Source organism: Balaenoptera borealis (genome assembly GCF_965194805.1).
Source record: "Balaenoptera borealis genome assembly, chromosome: 17".
Taxonomy (NCBI): Eukaryota; Metazoa; Chordata; class Mammalia; order Artiodactyla; family Balaenopteridae; genus Balaenoptera; species Balaenoptera borealis.
In genome coordinates, this window is record NC_138876.1 from 81,995,641 (window position 1) to 82,017,997 (window position 22,357).

Genomic DNA, 22,357 nt, shown 5'->3' on the forward strand with positions numbered 1-22,357 from the left:
GAGGGGCCCTGCAGTGAGTCACAAAGAAGCAGGGCGTACAAATCTCACGCCTCTGCAGATGAGGGTAAGTGAACCATCGGGGACATTGGGAAGGCGGAGGAGAGTTGGATGGGATAAAGCAAACAGCCAAGAATGTTCCCCCAGGGGACAGAGGCAGAGGAGAGGCACTGAGAAAACCATTCCAGAGGCTGCAGGAGAGAAAGCGCAGGACACACAGGACGGACCCGGAGCCTCAGATGAGAGTCACATTCAGGTCAGAGCCCTGAATCATCAGGAGAGTCCCTCAGCACCCAAACTGCGTCACACTCCGGAAGGAAGAGAAACAAAAGCAGCCAAGAACTTTAATTTTTATATCGTCTTCAGAAGAAAGATTACTATAAGAAAATCACTCCCTTGGGGCTTCCCTGGTGGCGCAGTGGTTGAGAATCTGCCTGCCAATGCAGGGGACACGGGTTCGAGCCCTGGTCTGGGAGGATCCCACATGCCGCAGAGCAACTGGGCCCGTGAGCCACAACTACTGAGCCTGCGCGTCTGGAGCCTGTGCTCCGCAACAAGAGAGGCCGCGATAGTGAGAGGCCCGCGCACCGCGATGAAGAGTGGCCCCCGCTTGCCGTAACTAGAGAAAGCCCTCGCACAGAAATGAAGACCCAGCACAGCCATAAATAAATAAATAAATAAATAAATAAAATTAAAAAAAAAAAAAAAAAAAAAAAAGAAAATCACTCCCAAACTATTTACTCTAAATGGCATGTACTTGTTAAAATTTGAGCTCTGGAGCTGGGTTCCATTCGTTTGAATTCTATTGCCATAATCTGCCAGCTGTATAACCCGGGCAATTGATTTAATTTCTCTATGACATGTCTTTCTCCTCCTTGAAACAATAGTAATAGTCATTTCTACCTAACAAGTTTATGAAGATTAAGTGTTTTAGTTTCAGTAAAATGCTTAGAGAAGAGCTGGGAACCTTGTATTTACTTAATAAATGTCAGCTAACAGTAGAAAAAATAATTCGATTAATTGAAACGTTAAGAATTTCATATAAATACTTTATGATAGAACTTCTATGTATTTCTATAATAGAAATACTCTATTAATAGATTTATTCAATAAATATATGGGGCATCCGTGAAATAGAGGCATCTGACCAGACATACATTCAGAGCGACGGGACAAGGAAGGAGGACTCCCAACATTTAAATACCATGGCTGTTTGACACAGGATGAATCCCCAAAGCTTCAGCCATACAAACACATGACTAAACTCAGAGAAAGAGGAAGAAGGCGAGATTTGAAAATACAGGTGACCCTTGAACAACACCCGCTTGAACTGCACGAGTCCACACATACGCAAATTTTTTCCAGTAAATATAGTACCTGTATTTTCATTTCACAATCTTTGAATTCACTAAGTGTGGGGAAAAGTTTGTGTTTGACTAGAGATCCCAATACGTGGAAACAAAAGGACTAGGGGTGGAGTCCTGATTCTGTCCAGACTGTTTCAGCTTCCTGCCCTTGGGCGAGTCATGGATCAAAACTCCTTTGTTTCTGAGGCTGAGAGAGCAGAATACAGATTTCAACTACACGGGGCTGGGGGTTGGGTGGGCTGGGCGGTAGAGCGGTAGGTGCCCCCAACTGCCTGCCTCATTCAAGGGTCAACTGTATACTCTGAATGGATACGGTTTACATTTTGGAGAAAGAGAAGGGCATTATCCCAGAAGTCTTAAAAACAAGACAAAACAGAAAACACCAAACTGGTGATTAGAAAGTCGCTTCAGTGGTGAGAAGAATGAAATGGCTGATAATAACTATCGAATTTAAGGAACAGGCAAACGGGCGGGCAAGGAAGGATGGAGACTGTGGAAAACAGGGAAGATGTGTAGGCCTAGAGCTGCCAGAGCAACTAACTTTTTCAGGAAAAGCCACAAGTCTGAATTTTTATGTGACCTCTTCATTCTTTTACATTTTTAATTGTGGTAAAATACACACTACCTAAAGTTTATCATTTTAACCACCTTTAAGTGTACAGTTCAGTAGTGTTAAGCATCCATTGTTTTGATCTCCAGAAAATTTTCTTCTTGCAAAAGTGAAACTCTGTCTTCTCTAAAAGACTCCCCATTTCATCTCCCCCGTCCCTCCCCTGGCAAACACCATTCTACTTTCTGTTCCTATGAGTTTGACTTCACTAGAGACCTCATATAAGTGGAATACTACAGAATTTAACCTTTTGTGTCTGGCTTCTGTCACTTGCATAATGTCCTCAAGGTTCATTCAGGTGCCCCATTTGACAGGATTAGCCTTCTTTCTATGACAAAATAGTATTCCATTGTATGTCTCTATTTTTCCTTTTGTTGCTTGTGCTTTTGGTGTCATAGTCAACAAATCATTACCAAATCCAATGTCTTGAAGCTTTTCCGCTGTTTTCTTCTAAGAGTTTTTTAGTTTTAGGTCTTACATTAAGATCTTTGGTCTACTTTGAGTTAATTTTTTATATCGTGAGAGGGAAGGGTCCAACAGCATTTGTTGAAAAGACTGTCCTTTTCCCATTGAATGGTCTTGGCAACTGTGTCAAAAATCATTTGACCATACATATGAGGGTTTATTTCTGGGCTCTCTGTTCTATTCCATCAGTTTACATCTGCTTTTATGCCAGTACCACATAGATTTATAATAAGATTTATTATACTCTAGATTTATAATAAGTTTTGAAAGTGTGAGACCTCCCACTTTGTTTTGGCTACTCATTGTCCTTTATGGTTTGATCTTTGTGGTCCTTTGATGGATTTCTCTATTTCTACAAAAAAAAAAAAGGCATTGGGATTTTGTTAGAGACTGTATTGAATCTGTAGACTGGTTTGGGTTGTGTTGACATATGAACAAAATTACATCTTCCAATTCATGAATATGGGATGTCTTTCCATTTCTTTCTTTATTTCTTTCAGCAACATTTTGTAGTCTTCAGTATACAAATCTTTTGACTCCTTGATTCCCTTTTTTCCTAAATATTTTATTCTTTTTGATGTTATTATACATGGAATTATTTTCTTAATTTCCTTTTTAGATTGTTCATTTTAGTGTATAAAAATGCAACTGATTTTTGTGAGTTGATTCTGCATCCAATAACTTTTAAGAGATTTTTTTTTTAGTTCCGATACTTTTTAATGAATTCTTTAGCATTTTCTACATATAAAATTATGTCATCTGTATTAAGTAGATAATTCAGAGCCACTAAGACAGTAGACAAAGCATTGCTGGAGCCCAGAAGAAAAGCGTCTCTACCAATCCATCTACTCCTAAGTTTCCAGCTAAACCTCAGAAGTACAAGAATCCTGAACAATTGCTTACATAAAAAGTGGTTTCATAGCACAGTGTAATTCTATATTTTACCTGACGGTTTGTTTATTATCTTTTTCCTTTTAATAAAATTGAAACTCTCCAAAAATAATTAAAAAATAAAATCATGTCATTTGTGAGCAGAGATAATCTTTTTTCTTATTTTCTAATTTGGATGTCTTTTCTTTCTTTTTCTTGCCTAATTGCATGGCTAAAACTTTTAGTACTATGTTGAGTAGAAGTGGTGAAAGTAGGCATCCTTTTCTTATCTTGATCTTAGAGAAAAAGGCTTTTGTCTTTTTCTACCGAGTATGATGTTAACACTGGGCTTTTCATATAAAGCATTTATTGTGTTGAGGTAGTTTACTTCTATTCCCAGTTTGTTATTTTTATCAGGAAAAGGTGTTGAATTTTGTCAATTGTTTTTTATGCATTGGTTGAGACAATCATTCCTTTTTATTACTGAAGAGTATTCCATTTGCGGTAGTAGGACAGTTTGTTTATCCATTCATATGTTGAAGGACTTGTTGACTGGCTCTAGTTTTTGGTGATTAAGAATAAAAGCTTCACTAAAACTTCCTGTACATATTTTTGTGTGAACATATGTTTTCATTTTTCTTGGGTAAATACTTGTGAATGTGCACGCTTGGTTGTATGATAATACTTCGTTTTGTAACAAACCATCAAGCACTGTTTCACGGTGGCTTCATCATTTTGCATTTCCACCTGCAATGAGTGAATATCCCTGTTGCTCCACATCCTCACCAGCATTTTGTACTGTTGATTTTTTGGGTCGTGTTATTCTAACAAGTTTATGGTGATATCTTGTTGTTTTCTATTCAGTTTTGTTTGTTGCGCATGATAGACAATTTTTTAAACATATAGGAAATGAGCATGTTGGAAGGTATCAGCTCACAAAGTTGAAGTAATGGGTAGAGAAACATGCTCAGGTAGGAAGGAACAAAGTTGCCTTCACACAAAAAATGTGATTTTAAAATGATGGATTGTTTAAGATGTTTGTACCAGGGGTGACATGAGGAAATTTACACTATTGCACTGAAGTCTTGACCATAGTTCAGTCACAGAACATAATCTCATACTAACCTTTACCTCTCTTGCGTGCTCTTGGGATTAAAATTCCTTAGTGAGAACACCAATTTGGCCAAAATTAGTCTACTGGTTTACATTCTACTCTCCATGGAACTGAGTGAGGGAATATGTATTCCTTCCATTGTGCTTTTGTTATTGAAGGCAGGGCTCTAGTTCCCAATTATCTTGGAAAATCCCCCTCTAGGAACGTTGGCATGATGCTGGAGAGCCCCAGATGGCAAGTGGAGAGGGTCAAATAGGTGAGTGACTTCTCAGGGTAGGCCTCTGACCAGAACTTTAGTCTGAGGTTTGAATGAGGAGGGCACCCCAACCATGAGGAGATCAGAGGCATGACCAGGGCAAAGGTGCTAAGGTGCCTGTGAGCCCGGGGTGGGAGGGCCCAGCGGAAGTATGGGTGGGGTGGGGCTGACCCTTGGAGGGATAAAGGGACAGGGGTACCGGATGAGTTTCGGAGAGGTGAGCCTGTAGCTCACGTAAGCCCAGATAAAGGGCTTGCTCTCCTTCTCTGCGTGCTGGGGAACCACCAGCAGGTTGATCATGGTGAGGGTGGGCACACAGAGTAGCGAGGGCAGTTAGGAGACCACTGTGGAAGTCCAGACAAACAGGATAGCATCACACATGAGGAGGTGGTTACCCACGGAGAGAAGTGAACATATCTGTGATTTACTTGAGAGGAAGAGTCCACAGGCTGAGGAGTGTGAAAGGAAAGAGAAGAATCAAAGCTGTGTGTCTTGCCTTTTAGACTTAATTACTTAATACACACCCAAGAAAAATAAAAGCCGATAAATTTACAATTCAGTCACATATATGATTTATCCTATCACTACAATATCTCCAAAAGATCCTCTAATGAACAAAACAATGATTGCCTGAAATTTTGTTTTCTGTTCCTCCCAGTAAACATTTAAAAAAAGTAAATATCAAAAAATTTAATAAATCTCATTATATTTGCCAGGCTTAGGTTCAGACTCAGCAAGGAGACTTATACTACTTATACTATAGATAAAGTAACATTATATTGTGAAATAAACTTGTAGCATAAATAGAGATTATTTAAATATATACACACATACCTTGGATCTATCTATCTATCTATCTTACATAGAAAAACTTCTCAATTTATTTTCATTGTAATTTCTCACATTATTTTTACTACCTATTTTCAGAATGCTGAATAATTGTAAAACAAGCAATAGAAACATTTGTTTAGAATGAGCCACTTCCCTAAGGTTTACCTTTTAAATCTCTGTAAACAATTAAACAATCATGCTGGCCAAATTCCAAAAATCAGTATTGCCAACTAATACTCAATATGTTAACAGAAGAATTTACAGAATTTACAGAATTTGCAGCATTTTTCTTACATTTTTTTGGTTTGAATTCATAAAACCTGCTTGTGCTAAATAGTCAGTTGTTTTTCTAAATTCAGTAAAACTAAAGAAAAGTTGTACATTGATGTTCATTAACTAGGAATGATAAACATCTGCGTGTTCATTCTACACTGAAGTGAGCACCACTAGGAATTCTGAATAGATGTTAAAGGCCTATAACCATTCACGCTACATCAATAGTTCACTCATTTTATTTTCTGAGTAGTAGTCTACGGTATGGATATACCACAGTCTATTTAACCATTAAAAAATATCTGAGATGTTTCCTGTTTCGGGCTCTTACGAATACAGCTCTATAAACATCTATGTGTGGGTTTTATGTGAACCTAAGTCTTCACGCCCTGAATGAATCTCCAGAGAAACCTAAGTGAAAAAAACAACTTCCAAAAGGTTAGACTTTATGATCCCACTATATAACATTCTTGAAATCACAAAATTATAGAAATGGAGAGCAGTTTAGTGGTTGCCAGGGGTTTAGCAGCAGGTGAGGGCAGGAGGGAAGTAGGTGTGGCCATAAAGGGTAAAAGGAGGGTCCTTTTGGTGATGGAGGTGCTTTGTCTTGACTGTATCAGTGTCAGTATCCTGTTGTGATGTTGTTCTGTTGTGTGAGATGTTATTCTTGGGGGGAAACTGGGTAAAGTGCATGCAGGATCTCTCTGTATCATTTCTCACAACTGCATGTGAGTCTACACTTAACTAAGAAAAGCTTAATTAACATGTGATATAATTAGGACTACAGTTGTGCTATATTTCCAGGACATAAGGTAAAGAGATGGCATTTAACATTCCTTGTATAAAGTATTCCATTATCAATGAACAGTAAAATTCAAAATTCCAGATGAGATGCCAGAGGAAGTCTGGAGATTAAGAAACTAAACTATGTAGCAAGTGCTTTAGAAACAGGCAAAATGAAACAATACTGTGTGGAGATATAATAAAAATCATTCAAGTAACTGATGAATATGAAATTTAGGCTAGTGGTTTCATTTGGAAGGCTATGATTAAGATAAAGTACACAGTGGCCTTCTGGGAGGTGGACGAAATTCTGCCTCTTGGCAGAAATGATTAAAAGGTTATTTGCCTCAAAATTTTTCACTAAGCTATACATTTGTTGTATGTGGTTTTCTTTATTTGCTTTTTATTTTACCACAAAAAGTTAAATGAAATGAAATGAAATTAAGTAAAATGTTAAAACCACATTTAAACCATACTCAGTGACTTCTGAGAAATGTATTTTTTAATCTGACATTTTTATTGATAAATTATTCACAGATCATGAATTTCACCAATTTAAAGTAGACAGCTCAGTGGTTTTTAGTATATACATAGAGCTATGTAACCAGCACCATGATCTTATTTTAGAACATTTTCTGCCAACCCAAAAGAGACCCTGAACCCATCCACACTCACTTCCCATGACCCCCTTGCCCCAGCCCTAGGCAACCACTAATGTACTTTCTGTCTCTATGGATCTGCCTACCTGGATATTTCATGCAAATGAAATCACTCAATATGTGGTCTTTTGTGAATAGCTTCTTTTACTTAGTATGTTTTCCAAGGTTCATCCATGTTTTACCCTGTATCAGTACTTATTCTTTTTATTATCAAATAACATTCCATTATGTGGATATACCACATTTTGTTCATTCATCATCAGTTAATAACGTGTTGTTTCTGCTTTTTGGCTACTATGAATTATGCTGCTCTGAACATTTGTGTACAGGGTTTTGTGTGGCTATATGCTGTTTCTCTTGGGTACTTACTACAGAAACTCAAACTGCAGAAAATCAAAGACAAAGAAAAAATTCTGAAATAAGCCATTGAGTGGGAGGAAAATTTACCTATAGTGGAACATGGATTAGGATTACAGCTGACTTCTTATCAGAAATCATGAAATCAAGAAGAGAGTGAAGTGAAATATTCAAAGTGTTGAAATAGAAAAGCATAAACTCAGAATTCTATATCCTGTGAAATTATTCTTCTAAAGTGGAGAAATAAAAAATGTATCAGATACACAGCAACAGAGAATGCCTTATCAGAAGCCCTGTACTGCAAGAAGTGTTATAAGAATTTCTTTAGGGTTTAGGAAAATATGTCAACACTCAGATCAACATAAGGAAAGCAAGAGCTGAAGGAATAAATGAAAGTAAAATATTTTATTTTTCTTATTCTTGCTTGATTGGAAACAAGTTTTAGTTTAAAATAATAATAGTAACAATGTATGGTTTTATTGAAGAATACAGGTAAGTGCTATGAATGACAACAATGTCCATAATATATGAGAAAGAGAAATCAGGAATATTCTGTTATGAGGTACCTGAGTTATGCAAGAAGCAGCACAGGGCTATTTGAAAGTGCATGTGGATTCATTTAAAATGTATATTGGAAACTCTAAGTCAAACACTAATTGTTTTTAAAGTATAATTGATAAAATAAGATAAGAGATATAATGGACTCTTTTACATAAAAAGCTTAATTTAAACCAAGGAAGTCAAAAAAAAATTAGGGTGGTGATGGGAGAAACAAAGAACAAATATGCAACAAATAGAAAAGAGTTTTAAACATGGTGGATATTAATTTGGTTTATCAGTAATTACTTTATATTTGAATGGTCTAAATATATCAATTATAAAACAGAAACTGTCAATGGGATATAAAAGACCCAACTCTAGGTTCTACAAAAAACACACAACATTTTAATATAAAGACATTGATAGGTTTAAGGTAAAGGCATATAGAAAAATGCATTTTGCTAACGCTGATCAACATAGCTGGAGGAGACATACCAGTTACACACAAAGCAGACTTGAGAACAAGAAAAATTATCCAGGTTAAAGTGAGGAAATAAATAATAATAAGGTGGCAGAATCTCCAATGATATGTAGTCATGCTAAACACCTAACAACAAAATATCAAAAAATGTGAGGCAAAAACTGATAGAACTGAAAGGAGAAACGGACATCTCCACTGCTGGAGTTGTGGACCTCAACAGCACTCTTTCAAGAATTGTGAGTTCAGACGGGCAGCGACTCGGTGAGGACGCAGTTGAAGTAAACAGCACTATCCTTCAAACTGGTTCACAGCAGCCCTCCCTTATCCCCAGGGGACACGTTCCAAGCCCCCCAGGGGATGCTCGACACCCTGGATGGTACCGAACCCTGTATATACGATGTCTTTTCCTGTACATACATACCTGTGATCAAGCTGAATTTATAAAGGAGGCACAGTAAGCGACTGTCAACAGTAGCTAATAATAAAATAGAACAACTAGAACAATATCCTGCCATAAAAGTTAGGCGACCGTGGCCTCTCTCTTTCAAAATATCTTCCTGTACAAATGTAAAGCCTTTTCCATCTTAACTAATAAGCACTCATCACACACTGACTGTAACTTGTGCAGCTCCAGATGCAGCAGCAAAAGTAGCACACATTTCCTTTTCCCTCTTCACAGGTTCACGGATGGGAGAGTCCTTACCGTCCTCTATGAAGTTGAGAACTTTCACCTTTTCACCTAAAGGAAGGACTTCACAGCTTCTCTTTGGCGTATCCGAACTGCCAGCATCATTCTTCGTGCCCTTTGGGCCATTATTACGTAGAATAAAGGTCACCTGACCACAAGCACTGCGACCCCGGGAGACAGTCAACCTGCTACCCCCGCGACTGCTGAGTGACTGAAGTGGAACACGGACGGAGGGATGATTCCTGTCCTGTGAGGACGGAGCTGACACTGCGAGATTTCATCGCCGTCCTCAGAATGACGCGCGGTTGAAAACTTAGGAATTGCTTACTTCTGGAATCTTTTAGTTAATATTTTTGGACTGTGGTTGACCTTGGGTCACTGATGCCAAGTAAAGTGAAACCACAGATAAGGAGGGACTCCCATCTTTTGCAGAACACTCCGTCCAAAAACAGCAAAATGCATATTCCTCCCATGCTTATATGGAAAATTCACAAAGATAGACCAGATTCTAGGCCAGACACAAAACTTAACAAATCAAAAAGAATATAAATCATACAAACTATGCCCCCAGACAACAAGGAATTTAAACTAGCAGTCAGTACCAGAAAGATAGCTTGAAAGTCCCCCAAATATTTGGAGAATACCTTTCTATATAACACATGAGTCAAAGAAGAAGTTTGGAGAGAAATTTAAAAATACTTTGAACTAAATAAAAATGAAATAGAATTCTTCAAAATTTGTGGGAAGCTGTGCTTAGAGAAAAATTTATGCCATTAAATGCATATCTTCATAAAGATGATTAAAGTCAATGATCTAAGCTTCTACTAAAGGAAATAGAAAAAGTGGAGCAGTCAAAGCCCAAAGCACAAAGAAGAAAACAAATAATAAAATCACACAGGAAATTAGTGAAATGGAAAACAAACAAAAACAACAGAGCAAAGTCAATGACACTAAACACCTGTCCTTTGAAGTGATAAATAAAAATTGATAAACCTCTAACCAGATTAATCAAGAAATAGAGAAGATACAAATTACCAATATCGGAAATGATAGAGGGGTTATCACTATTGATCCCATGGACATTAAGAAAAGGCTAATAGTAGAATACTACAAACAACTCTATGCCCACAACTTTGATAACCTCGGTGACATGGATCAATTCTTTGAAAGACACAACTACTAAAACTCACACAAGGAGAAATAGATATTCTGAAATGGCCTATATGTATTAAATAAATTGAACCAAAAAAACCCACCTAAACTAGAAAGTTTTCCTGGTGTGTTCTGTCACGTATTTAATGAAGGAACGGAACCAATCCTCCACAGTCTTGTCTAGAATATAGAGGCAGAGGCAACACTTTCTAAGTCATTCTTTGATGCCAGCATTATCTTAATACCAAAAACGATTTTAAAAATATTACAGAAAAACAAAATTAAGACCAATATATCTTATCAGAATTTATGCAATGACCTTCAAAAAGTTACTAGCACATCAAACCCAACAATGTATAAAAGGAATTATACATCACAACCGGGTGGGTTTATTCCAGGTAAGCAAGGATGATTCAATATTGTAAATTCAATCAATGTAATCTATGCATCAAACGTTTAAAGAACAAAACAAGTATGGTCATATCAAATGATGCAGAAAAAGCATTTGAAAGAACTCAACATACATCCATGATTAAAACTGCCTGCAAACTAGGAATATAGGGGAACTTCTTCAACTTGATAAAGAACATCTACAAAACACCCACAGCTAATATCATACTTAATGATGAGAAACCAGACCCGTTCCCACTGAGACCAGGAACAAGGAAAGGACATATTTTCTCACAATGAATATTCAAGTTATGCTGGAAGTCCAGGCTAGTGCAATATGACAATAATGAAAAAATAAAGTTACGTTGACTTAAAGAAGGAAATAAAGCCATCTTTATGGCCATGAAATAATTCATGCGTTGGACTTTATTACAATTAAAAAGTTCTGTTCTGGGCTTCCCTGGTGGCACAGTGGTTAAGAATCTGCCTGCCAATGCAGGGGACGCGTGTTCGAGCCCTGGTCCGGGAAGATCCCACATGCCGTGGAGCAACTAAGCCCATGCGCCACAACTACCGAGCCCACGTGCTGCAACTATTGAAGCCCGTGCTCCACAACAAGAGAAGCCACCACAATGAGAAGCCCGCGCACCGCAACGAACAGTAGCCCCCGCTCGCCGCAACTAGAGAAAGCCCACGCGCAGCAAAGAAGACCCAACACAGCCAAAATAAATAAATAAATAAAATTAATAAAGAGAAAAAAAAAAAAAGTCCTGTTCTGCAAAATATACTTTTAAAGAAAATTAAAAGGCAACCCATCCACAGAGAGGGAGAAAGTGTTTTTAAAACATATATTTGATGTGGTAGCCAATACAAACAAGGAGCTATCTCCAATATATATATAAAGAACTTTGTTAAGTTCAACAATATGAAAACAAACAACTGAATTTAAAAATGGGCAAGGTATGTGAATAGACATCACCAAAGAAAATAGAAAGAGGGCAAATAAGCATATGAACATATGCCTAACATCATCTGTCATTAAGGAATTGTAAATTAAAATAGCAATGAGATACCACTGCACACATGGTTCAAATCCACAAAACTGAAAGTACCAGTTGCTGGTAAGGATACAGAGCAATGGGAACTCTCCTTTATTGCTAGTGGATGTGCAAAATGGTACTGCCATTTTGGAAGACAGTTTGGCAGTTTCTTGTAAACTAACTATAATCTTACCATATAATTCAGCAATACACCTCCTAAGTTATACTCAATTTATTTAAAACTTATGTCCACACAAAAACCTGCCTGCAAATATTTATAACAGCTTTATTCATAATCACCACGAACTGGAAGTAAGCACAATGTCCTGCAATAGGTAAATAGATTTTTAAAAAACTGTAGTGAAGTTGCTTAATATTCCATTGTCTGGACCATGAAATATTATTCAGTGCTCAAAAAGAAATAAATTATCAAGAGCTAAAAGACATGAATCATTCTTAAATGCACGTTGCTAAGCGAAAGAAGCCATTCTGAAAAGGCTACATTCTCTATGATTTCAATTATATGACATTTTGATAAAGGCAAAACTATACAGACAGTGAAATGGTCATTTCTAGAGGGCCATGATGTGGGGAGGAAACAGCTGAGGAGGAGTTTTTTAGGGCAGTGAAACTATTCTGTAGGACATCGTAATGGTGGATACATGGTATTATGCACTTGTCAAAACCTGTAGAATTTGCAGATAAAAGGTGAGTGAGCCTTAATGTGTGCAAATCTCTAAAAAAATCATTTAGGAGGTTAAGGGATATCACAGTTGAATGCAGGATATGACAAGAGAATCTGAATGTATTACGAACATCTGAAACAACTTCACTGAAGGGCTTAGGAGAGTGGAACTGACCTAAGTGAATCTGGAAATTAATGAAATCTGCAAGACTAAAGGCAAAAAAGAACAGTACATCAATCCTCTACCTAGTCAAGTTTTCCCACTAGGGAGTGGGTTAACTGCCCTGATCCTGCTGTACATATGTACTGGATTAGAACAATTAAATAAGCAGATGGCAGATGGTGTAGCATCTGTTGGTGGGAGGCAACAGATAAGCAAGGGGAGGAGGCTAGGACTGTCTGTGTGATGACGGGTTCCCTTAGCGGCAGCCACGTGAACTCACGTTTAGCTTAATGTAGGTACAGAGTAGGTATGTGAGCAATTCAGTACATACACACACACACGACACACACACACCTCCTGCTCTGTGAGCTGAGGGGCCTAGAAGGCACAGCTACTCCACAAGCAATGAGCACACCAGCTCCCAGAATGTGGTTTCTCCAACATTCTCTAACAAAGCGAAGCAGGGCCTCTGGGAGGAATGGCTGATTCTTGGACTGGCAGGAAAGGTACAAGATGAGCCTGAAACATCTTTTAGCGCCAGAAACTGAGAAAGTGCTCCAAAAAAAAAAAATCCCAAGGACTTTTCAAAGCAACACTAAAACCAACTGGAAAAGCTTATAGCCCAGAGTATAAAAGAAGTATCCACAGTCCACACTGATCTGTCAAAATGACTGAATAAATTTTTAAAATTGAGGTGAATAGACAAATCTCGTATGCAGCAGAATTCCAGGGAATGTACGCAGACAGTCCGCCCCTGTGGAGGTGGAGCATATTCCCCACTAAATGTAGGATCTCCTTCCAAGGAGCACAGCATGGAAAGGGAACAAGAACCACAGAGTAAGGAACCTGGCAGACTCTCCCTCATCCAGGTGCTGGTGATGCAGTCACGACGGCAGGTACACGTGATGAGACGTGCTAAGACCGGCACTGTGCCTCTGTCATCTTCCTCCCAACACACCTAAGCCCAGTCTAATCACACACAATAATCGGAACACTCCAAATGGAGATTCAGCCCGCAAAATACCTGACCAGTCCCCCTCAAAAGTGTAACAGTTATCAAAAAAGAAATCCTAGAAACTATTACAGCCCAGAGGAGCCAAAGGAGACATAATTACGTGAGATGTGTAATCCGGATGGGATCCTGGGACAGGAAAATAAGTATTAGGTAAAAACTAAAGAAATTTGAATAAAGTATAGACTTTTGTTAATAATAATGTATCAGTACTGGTTTATTCCTTGTAAGAAATGTAATGTAACAATGTGGGATGTTAATAATGGGGAAAACTGGGTGTGGAAACTAAAAATAGAACTACCATACAACCCAGCAATCCCACTACTGGGCATATACCCTGAGAAAACCATAATTCAAAAAGAGTCATGGACCACAATGTTCACTGCAGCTCTATTTACAATAGCCAGGACATGGAAGCAACCTAAGTGTCCATCGACAGATGAATGGATAAAGAAGATGTGGCACATATATACAATGGAATATTACTCAGCCATAAAAGAAACGAAATTGAGTTATTTGTAGTGAGGTGGATGGACCTAGAGTCTGTCATAGGGAGTGAAGTAAGTCAGAAAGAGAAAAACAAATACCGTATGCTAACACATATATATGGAATCTAAAAAAAAAAAAAAAGGTTCTGAAGAACCTACGGGCAAGACGGGAATAAAGATGTAGATGTAGAGAATGGACCTGAGGACATGGGGAGGGGGAAGGATAAGCTGGGACGAAGTGAGAGAGTGGCATGGACTTACATACACTACCAAATGTAAAATAGCTAGCTATTGGGAAGCAGCTGCATAGCACAGGGAGATCAGCTCAGTGACTTGTGACCACCTAGAGGGGTGGGATAGGGAGGGTGGGAGGGAGACGCAAGAGGGAGGAGATATGGGGATATATGTATATGTATAGCTGGTTCACTTTGTTACACTGCAGAAACTAAGACACCATTGTAAAGCAATTATACTCCAATAAAGATGTGAAAGAAAAAAAGTGATGCATCAGTAGCGGTTCACCAACTGTAAGAAATGTCGACAGCAGCCCGTGACCTTAGTAAGAGGGGATACTCTGTGTGAGACAAGATGGGGAGAAAACTTTCTGCACAATTATTTTGTAAACCTAAAAGGCTTCTAAAAGATAAAGTCTATTAAAATTGCAAAAGAGAAAAAACACACACATTCCCAGGCACTTTCTCATGAGTGAGCTGCAAAATACATCGAGTGATCTATCTCAAACGCTTCATCTTTCAGATAAAAAATGAGGGTCAGAGAAATGTAGGCCCTTTATGGTCATCAGACAGCTGGAAAATACCTATGACAAAAATTCTAACTTAGGTGTGCAAATTTCCATCCTCAGACCCTTTCTTCTCCTTCTCTTTCAGTCCGATCACGCTGAAAATAAAACGCCAGCGATGTGAGAGCTGGATAATCTGGGTAACACACGCCTCCCGTCCTCCCCCTGATCCGTGGGGCAGGAGAGTGACTGGGGAGCGTCTTCGTCGGGGCGCGGTGACGTCCGCACGCCTGTCTCTGCCCCCTGGTCACTTGCTCTTCTCTGTACACAGGGTCCACCTGGGCCTCCTGCTGTGTGTCCTCCTTGCCGATTCTTCTGGGCGGGAATTAGCTGGTGCTCCACTAAGGAAGGGTTTATCTGGCCTGGCTTTGTCTCATTATCGAGGGCGCTGCGAAACGGGTCTTGAGTCTGTGTAAGACAACAAGTAGGGATTTGCTGGGAATCAGCAGCCAGGAGTGAAGAGCACGCAGTTAATGAACTTGTCACCTGTGCTGTCTCCATTCATAGCCTGATTAGGGGACAGACCTGTGGGTCCAGCAGAGAAGGAACTCCTAAGGGTGTTAATGACAATCTAAGGATGTGAATTAGTCAAGTTCTAGATATTTTATTGCTTTTCAAAATCAGAGATACAATAAACAATATGTAACACCTTTTTGTCTTTATGCTTAACCCTTCCCAAACCGGTGGGAAATAGTAAAAGTCTAGTGATTTCATGTATGGCTTTCCTCTGTGGTAGTTAATTCAGAGAAAAAGAGTCCACTGCAGTCAAAATTCTTGAGGAAAATCTTAATCCATTAGACTTAAAAACTTACTTCCAAACTGAAAACAAATTGAGAATTGTTAGCAGTTAGGTGAAACAGGATATGTTACTCAATGACAATTTAAGCGTTTTGCCAAGACCGAAAATGTTTTTTTTGTTTGTTGTTTTTTTTTAACATCTTTATTAGAGTATAATTGCTTTACAATGGTGTGTTAGTTTCTGCTTTATAACAAAGTGAATCAGTTATACATATACATATGTTCCCATATCTCTTCCCTCTCGCGTCTCCCTCCTTCCCAAGACCTAAAATGTTTTATGTTCCCAAATCACATCCTAAATATGTTCCTTGATAACTCATAAAATCTCCTAAATGGTTCCAATATATAAACTAATGCCTCATTTTCAGATGATGTGATGTAACTCTTGTAATTTTATTTTCTGATTAATCTAAGCTAAAAAAGAAAATTCCAATGGAAATTTTGAATTAAGTTAAGCATATCTCATAACAATTAAAATGTTATTAAACAACATTTTGTATTTCTTTTATCTAAATTTGTTCTCATTGCATGAATATATCATTTTAACTTACATAATGTGAGCTATTCATTCTGCTCCTGTAAAAATTACACAATTGTAGAGTTTGGTTCAAAGTCACAAATTCAGAATCAGGGTGATGGTTATTTGCAGTTCTAATTATCTAATGTTTTCTATCAATAAGACCATAAAAACAAAAAACAGATGAAACTCTTTTTCGGTCTCAAAGCTGGCACCTGCTCTAATCTTTCTTGGTCAGGAAACTGGTAGCTCTTCTTCCTTCGCAATCTTCTAGCAAGAAGAATGCCCAGGGTGATGTGGGTGAAGCCCAGAATTGATGATCGCACACCCAGACATGAGAAACATACAGACACAGACGCCGTGATGACCTAATTCTAGTTATTTAGCTAAAGAATCCGTTAACAACAGTCCACTGAGTGCCCACGCGGAGAGCAGGGACCCCTGGCCACACAGATCAAGCCTGTAGCTAGCTCCATCACAGAAGCTACGGCTACACCGTTGAAGGCATCTACGAATGATGCAGACTTCTAACAATGGCAGTGAATAGTGTAGGTGAATAAAAGAAAGTCACAGGCACAAACAACCTACTGTCATTCCTTCCCGGGCTTCTTTCTGAATTTGGGCCTCTGGGGGCCCTGACTTGGAATGAGGAACACGGTCCGTCAGCATGGTTCTTAAAACCATCCACACCTCTGAGCTTGCGGTGACCTTTTCTGCCCATGTAAGTCCGTTCTTAAACATTTCATTAATATCTCAGTCCCACTGAGGTGTAAGTCAGTCTGTTTGCTTAGATAATTAGCAGTGAAGACAAAAGCACCTAATCACTGTTGCAAAGTGAAAGATTGGAACCAAATAAGAATATCACTACCTACACTTTAAAGCTGATATGGTTAAACCTCTCAAAAGAGTAAAAGTTTGTTGTGAAGGGCCACGTGCAATTTGCAATACAATCTTAAATCCCTCGTTTTTGAAACAGAATGAACACCATTCGGAAGTGGCGCGATTAGCGCATTCTAATCTTTCATGCCACGCGGATCTGTCTAATCAAAGCCTCATCGCAGTGAGTGTGAGCGTGCTGCTTGCCTCTGAAGGGCAAATTGCAACCAGGACTCCATGGAACAGTGTGCGGTTCTGGAAGCGAATGCACTTGTTTTTGCTCCCTGGACAATGAGTTTAAAATCACGTTGTACTTTTGAAAAAAGACTAAAGTTAAAATATCTTTGTTACAGGGCTGTATTTGAAATTTGTGTGTATTCAGAACCGAGTGGTCTGTGATGTGCTGCTTCTCATTTGTCTAGAACTCTGTTCTCAAATATTGCTTTCCCCTGTACCTATTTGACATAAGCCTGAGCTGTGAAGTACGTATATTTTATGCGAGGTTCACCACGGGGTGATTTTTGAAAAATCAAGTAGGATTTTTGAGAGAAAAACCGAGCGATGAATATGGACACACCTTGCCTGTCCCACAGAGAACGCTCTCCAACAGCTCTGCCTGTGGAGCTGGGCCTTTTCAGACGCTGGGAGTTGCCTCTTTGAGGTCTGAAATATGTAAATATATCAGAAGAGTTTTCTCCAAATAGTAGCAGGGCAACGTCTTCACAAACCAAGTCAACTGGAGCCGCGAGAAGCCAAAGGCTTACGGTATTTTCATTTTGTTTGACCCTTGAGTACAAAACTTTAGACATATTTTCTCCTCTCTCCTTTCCCCTGTGAGCTGATATGGAGATTCAGTGAAGGTTCTATGAATGTTACTGAATCAGCCATGAAAAACGTTTCCCAAACGCCCGACACCGGCCTGTTCTTTTCTGCATCATTTTTTATGTCCTCCCTCAGCTCCACAGAAGCTGCTCAACCTTCCAGCTTTTCCCAAGATGTAGATTAGAGGCCGCTGACAGTGAGACTGCTGGGCCCGTTGTTAAAATACAAATTCCTGAGTCACATAAGCTGAGTGAACTAAAGTATCTGAGGCCGGGCTTCAAATCTGCACATTTACCAACACCCAAGAAAATATCAGAGTAAACACTGCTGACCTTTCTGTGTAGCTGTCTAGTGAGCTGAACCTGCGAGCCTTGAGATGAAGTGTCTCTAAATGTCGTCTCTGTCTCTCTCTCACACACACACACGCACGCACACACACACGCACATGCGCACACACACGTGCATGCACACGCATGCACACACACACAGAGACACGCACGCACGCACAGACATGCACACACGCACACGCACACACACGCACGCACGTGCGCACACACACAGTCTTTACATGCTCTTCCCATTGTCCCGGCTACTAGATAAAATTTTACAAACATAAATTTTACTGTTTATAAGCTTCTAAACACTTGCAAAGATTTAGAGATATATTTCACCTAGAGATCTACTTAGCGGACACGGACTAGTAGAAATTAACCGAAAAACTGGAAAACACAGCAAACGGCCCCCCTTAAGTATTTCTTTGAATTACATTTTGTCCTGAGTGATGCTCACTGATCTGTTTCTAATATACAAAAAAAAAAAACCCAAACACCAAGTAAGAGATTTTCCAAAAGTCTGAAAGCACACTGGACCAGTGTCATATTTCCTAATGAATAAAATGAAGTTTTTAGCAATGCCCTAAATCCTCATGTGCACATGGGGAAAATTATGATGTTAGGAAAAAGTAAAGAAAACTCACCACTTCTTCATGTCTGCATTTTCTCACATTAATCCCATTTATCTGCAATGGAAAGAGAGACACAGCTTCACGTGGTATATTGTGAATTGACTTTATGCTTTGGTTGCACATGGAAAGTAATGGTAAGGTGTGTACCTGCAGAATTGCGTCCCCAAGAAAGAGCAGTCCTGAGAGCTCAGCTGTGAATGGAGAAGGACAACTGATTATGCATCGTCTACTTCCTTCACACAGATGAAAGAGTTTTTAATTAAATATAGTCAAAACTGATAAAAGGAAAAAAATGAAATGTGTTATACGGGGAGCATCTTAAAAGATCCACAGGTAACAGAAATGCAAAAACAATCACATGATTCAACTCCTATGATTGAAACATGAGCTGAATTGAAACACATGCTGTGATAGTTCCATTTCATTCTATCATTTCAGATCTTAGTTGCCAAAAATTGGCCACGCTTCTGGATGGAGGACTAAATGTCCTCATGTTTTTATGAGAGCATTAAGCCATCTATGAAAACGTTTAGAGCTAGACATTCACTCCATCGGCAATGGAATCAGCTCCCCGTTTCTTTTTAAACACTAGGCTGTCTCAGTGATTTCGGTCACAGTTGCTTTACATCTTCAGAGTTTTTCCTGGATGAAATTTTATATGAAGGGCTGAGTTAAATTGCATATGAAAACTGAAAAAATATATATAACTGGAGTTGCCTGTAACTGATGTGACCTGTAAGCATCAGACCCGTTTCTATGCTTGCGTGTTAATGAGACACTGTTCAGTCATGCAATCTCCGGCTCACACACAGCCGCCTGCTATACTGTCTTCCCTCCCTGCCCGCCGGGCGGGTAAAGGACTTGGACTCGGCAGTCAGAACTGTCACATGCTGCCTGGTCACGGGAACCCGGCTGGTCAGTCCCATACGAATTTATGATTCTAACGATTGTCTTGTTCCCCGGTGACAGTGACTCACAGGGCAGCCCTCTTAACACTTTACCTCTTTGCTCCTTGGAGATTTTTGAAATGACAACTGGAATGTTATGTTCCGCTCCCCCCTGAAAAGAGAAAATCATATATCGTGCTTTTTAATCTCAAAAATTAAATACACAGCCTTTAGTTAGGAAACTATACAAGTTATGAATAGCATGTGAATGGACACCAAATAGAATTAAAATAGACCCCTGGAATTTTTCTACCAAATAGACTGTCCTCCCAAGAAACTTATCTGTTTAGAATTTCTCTGTGACACGCAATAATTAATAGCAGTTGACTTTGAAAATTTCAATTTTTTAAATTAAGATTGGTGATTCTGTAAGAAGGCATTTCCTCCAATGTGTAGCAGTGCTGCTCATTGTAGAAATTCTTACTTAGGGTTCCAAACAGTAGATAATTATGTATTTCCATTATCTGGCTAAGTTGTTCTATGCTGGGGACCAAGCAAGGGCCCTTTGGATGCTGCATGGCTGGAGAGACTACACACACAAATCGGTACAAAAAAACAGTGTGTTTATGCCTGATGGGGAAGGGGTCATTATATTCCTCTTTGTGTGAAAGTGCATACTAAACAATGAACAGAATACAGTAAACTGACAAGAATATTGCAACAGTGCTTTGTCTAACTGACCAAATAAGATAGAAAAAATAAAGAAAAATAAGTAAGCTAAACTCATGTGGACGGAAATAAAATAAATCCCTGAAGTAACTGCATAAAATTATGGTTTTATGTAACAGATTTGAGAAGGTTGAAAGCAATAGTTGAAAAATCAAATAAGTGCATTAAAGAATAAGATTTCATGTAGAAAACAAGTACAGCACTTTTAACATGGGTAGTTGAAAAGATAATCTAAATTTCCATTGGGGTTTCTGTAGCTTCAGAATAAGTAAACCTCCTAAGCCTTTTTTCCTTCAAGGACAAAAATTATTGTAGAACAGACATTTTTTCCCATGAATGTCCATATTTAGCACTGAGTTGTCAATATATTTAAATATAAGATAGGCAGTAGTTGTAGAGAACAGTAGTGGCTTTCAAGCTTTTCTTGGCAAGTAGTCCTTTCTACTTCTGGGGTATTAAGAAGAGACGTGATAAATAAAATACTGAAAGCTGTCTTACCCAGGGTGAAATTCAAACCCACCCCTGAATCCCCTGTTCTCACCATTTCCCACCAGCCTGACATTCACCCACCCACCCTCACTAAGCCTGTGCAGAAGGTCTCTGGTATAAGCTTCCTTGGCTTCTGATTCTGCTTTTGCGTTTTGTGTTTGTGTCCATAACAAGCCCTGATCCTGTCCAAGACAATCTCTCATCTGATCAGAGCACAGGATTGGGACTGAGGGTGCAGTACAAAAGGAGTGCTTCGTTAGCACAGTAAACCCGGAACAGAATCCAAGGCCCTTCATGTTTACCAGTGAGGGTTCCAAGTTCCCAATCCCTGCATTCTGTTCTATCTTTCCCCATTATACTTATTAGCTTCTTACCTACTACAATCTTACACATTTCCTACATATATTATTTGTTTTCTTTCTCCTAACCACAAAGCAAGTTCCACAAGCGCAATAGATTTATTTATTTATTTATTTATTTATTTATTTTGGTTATTTGTTTCCTACATTGATGTAATGTCAGTGCCTGGAATAATGATTCTTTTTTAAGCTTTGAAATGTTTGTTGAGTGAATGAGTGAATGAATAAATGAACTCTAAAATTTTCCAGACCTAAAATTGTTCACTTTTTTTTTTAAACAATTTTTTAAAGATTTTTTTGATGTGGACCATTTTTAAAGTCTTTATTGAATTTGTTACAATACTGCTTCTGTTTTATGTTTTGGGTTTTGGGCCCCAAGGCATGTGGGATCTTAGCTCCCTGACTAGGGATTGAACCCGCATCCCCTGCATTGGAAGGCAAATCTTAACCACTGGACCACCAGGGAAGTCCTGTAAAATTGTTCATTCTTTAAAGTACTTTGCAGAGGGAGACCTTCAAGACCACAGAGGAGTAAGACATGGAGATCACCTTCCTCCCCACAAATACATCAGAAATACATCTACATGTGGAACAACTCCTATAGAACACCTACTGAACACTGGCAGAAGACCTCAGACTTCCCAAAAGGCAAGAAACTCCCCACATACCTGGGGAGGGCAAAAGAAAAAAGAAAAAACAGAGACAAAAGAATAGGGACGGGGCCTGCCCCTCAGGGAGGGAGCCGTGAAGGAGGAAAGGTGTCCACACACTAGGAGCCCCTTCGCGGGCAGAGACTGCGGGTGGCGGAGGGGGGAAGCTTCGGAGCCACGGAGGAGAGCGCAGCCACAGGGGTGCGGAGGGCACAGCGGAGAGATTCCCGCACAGAGGCTCGGCGC

The 22,357-nt window shown here is 39.1% G+C and overlaps 1 protein-coding gene across 7 annotated transcripts in view; it reads right to left on the bottom strand.

Moving 5' to 3' along the window:
* SNTG1 (syntrophin gamma 1) overlaps window positions 1–22,357 on the bottom strand; it is a 478,079-nt gene that overhangs the window by 149,763 nt on the left and 305,959 nt on the right. For 6 of the 7 annotated variants that reach the window (XM_082363008.1, XM_082363004.1, XM_082363005.1 and 3 more), the window contains 2 exons: window positions 19,999–20,056; window positions 19,010–19,188 (listed from right to left, as the gene is read on the bottom strand). In XM_082363008.1, the coding sequence (XP_082219134.1) occupies window positions 19,010–19,188; window positions 19,999–20,056 (237 nt within the window). The remainder of the gene's footprint in view (window positions 1–19,009; window positions 19,189–19,998; window positions 20,057–22,357) is intronic. The other variant, XM_082363007.1, reaches the window with a different exon arrangement.